The 1,381-nt window shown below is 67.3% G+C and overlaps 1 protein-coding gene across 1 annotated transcript; it reads left to right on the forward strand.

The window, feature by feature from the left end:
• On the forward strand, positions 1-796 carry MIF (macrophage migration inhibitory factor). The gene is made up of 3 exons (XM_007451025.1): positions 1-201; positions 362-534; positions 617-796. The coding sequence occupies exons 1-3, from the start codon at positions 94-96 to the stop codon at positions 681-683; spliced, it is 348 nt and encodes a 115-aa protein (XP_007451087.1). The 5' UTR covers positions 1-93; the 3' UTR covers positions 684-796.
• The last annotated feature ends 585 nt before the right edge of the window (positions 797-1,381 follow it).

Genomic DNA, 1,381 nt, shown 5'->3' on the forward strand with positions numbered 1-1,381 from the left:
GGGCGGCGGTCACGTAGCTCAGAGGTTTCCCGGCGGTGTTTGCGCGCGAGTCGGTTGGTTCCTGTATCCCTGCCTTCGCCGTCCCTAGCCGTCATGCCGATATTCCTGGTGAACACCAACGTGCCCCGCGCCTCAGTGCCGGACGGGCTCCTCTCCGAGCTCACCCAGCAGCTGGCGCAGGCCACGGGCAAGCCGGCGCAGGTCTGCGGGGAGGGCCCGGCCAAGTGGTCCCGGGCTGCGGCGGGGGAGGTGGCCCCGGGATGGGGCTTGGGCGGGGAAGGCGGCTCCGGGAGGGGAAGGGATGGGGGCGTCCGGGCCGGCGAGGCCAGGAGGCCCGCTGACCAATGCCCCTCCCCCGCAGTACATCGCGGTGCACGTGGTGCCGGACCAATACATGGCCTTCGGGGGCTCCAGCGAGCCGTGCGCGCTCTGCAGCCTGCACAGCATCGGCAAGATCGGCGGCGCGCAGAACCGCGCCTACAGCAAGCTGCTGTGCGGCCTGCTGGCCGAACGCCTGCGCATCAGCCCGGACAGGTGTGTGGGCGTCGGGGGACACGGGGCGCGCGGCCACGGCGGCCACCTCGCAGCCGGCTTAGACCCGCTTCCTCCCCCGCAGGATCTACATCAACTACTACGACATGAACGCGGCTAACGTGGGCTGGAACGGCTCCACCTTCGCTTGAGTGTCGCGCCCCGGGCTCCCCTGCCCGCGTCCTGCAGCCTGCGCGCGGTTTTCTGCCAGCCCCGCCCCAGCGACCCTACCTACCGGGACGGAGAAATAAACGGTGTGGAGACTGCGGCTGCCTCGGGCTTCCTTGGCTTGCGGAGGAATCGGTGCAGGGCTGGGTCAGTGACTGGGGAACCGAGGTCGGGAGGGGTGCCCCCAGAATCTGCAGCCTAGCCTCTCCACGCCCCTAGCCCCCAGCCCCCGGCAGAGGGCCCAGCTGTGGTTGGCATCCTGCCCGAGGCCGCAGACCCCGGAATCCTACGAGAATTCGTCGTCGATCGTCCCCCACCCCCCACCTCCCGCAGAGGCCGGACTACCTCTTGGGCTAGGGCTGGGAGGGGGAAAGGGGAGGAGCCAGAATCTGAGTGGGGGCCGGGGGAGGGAGAGAAGGGCTTCCCCACTCCATCCAGGGTCACTTTTCGATAGGCTGCTGCCTCAGTGTCTTGACTTGGGAAATCCCGTTGTTCTGGAACTTTGCAACAGCTTTTGGGTCTGGTAGGAGGGAAGGTGCCCAGGAGGTGGAGTTCCTGGTTATGTTGCCCTGTTCACCCCAGTTCTGGGCCTGGGCTCTGCTCCCCTCAGGCACAGCAGTTCCCTGAGAGAACATCCCCTGTAATTTGGGTACCATTCAGGTCTTATGGCGCAGCAGCTCTG

Source organism: Lipotes vexillifer, unplaced genomic scaffold (genome assembly GCF_000442215.2).
Source record: "Lipotes vexillifer unplaced genomic scaffold, Lipotes_vexillifer_v1.1 scaffold1783, whole genome shotgun sequence".
In the NCBI taxonomy this organism is placed as follows: Eukaryota; Metazoa; Chordata; class Mammalia; order Artiodactyla; family Lipotidae; genus Lipotes; species Lipotes vexillifer.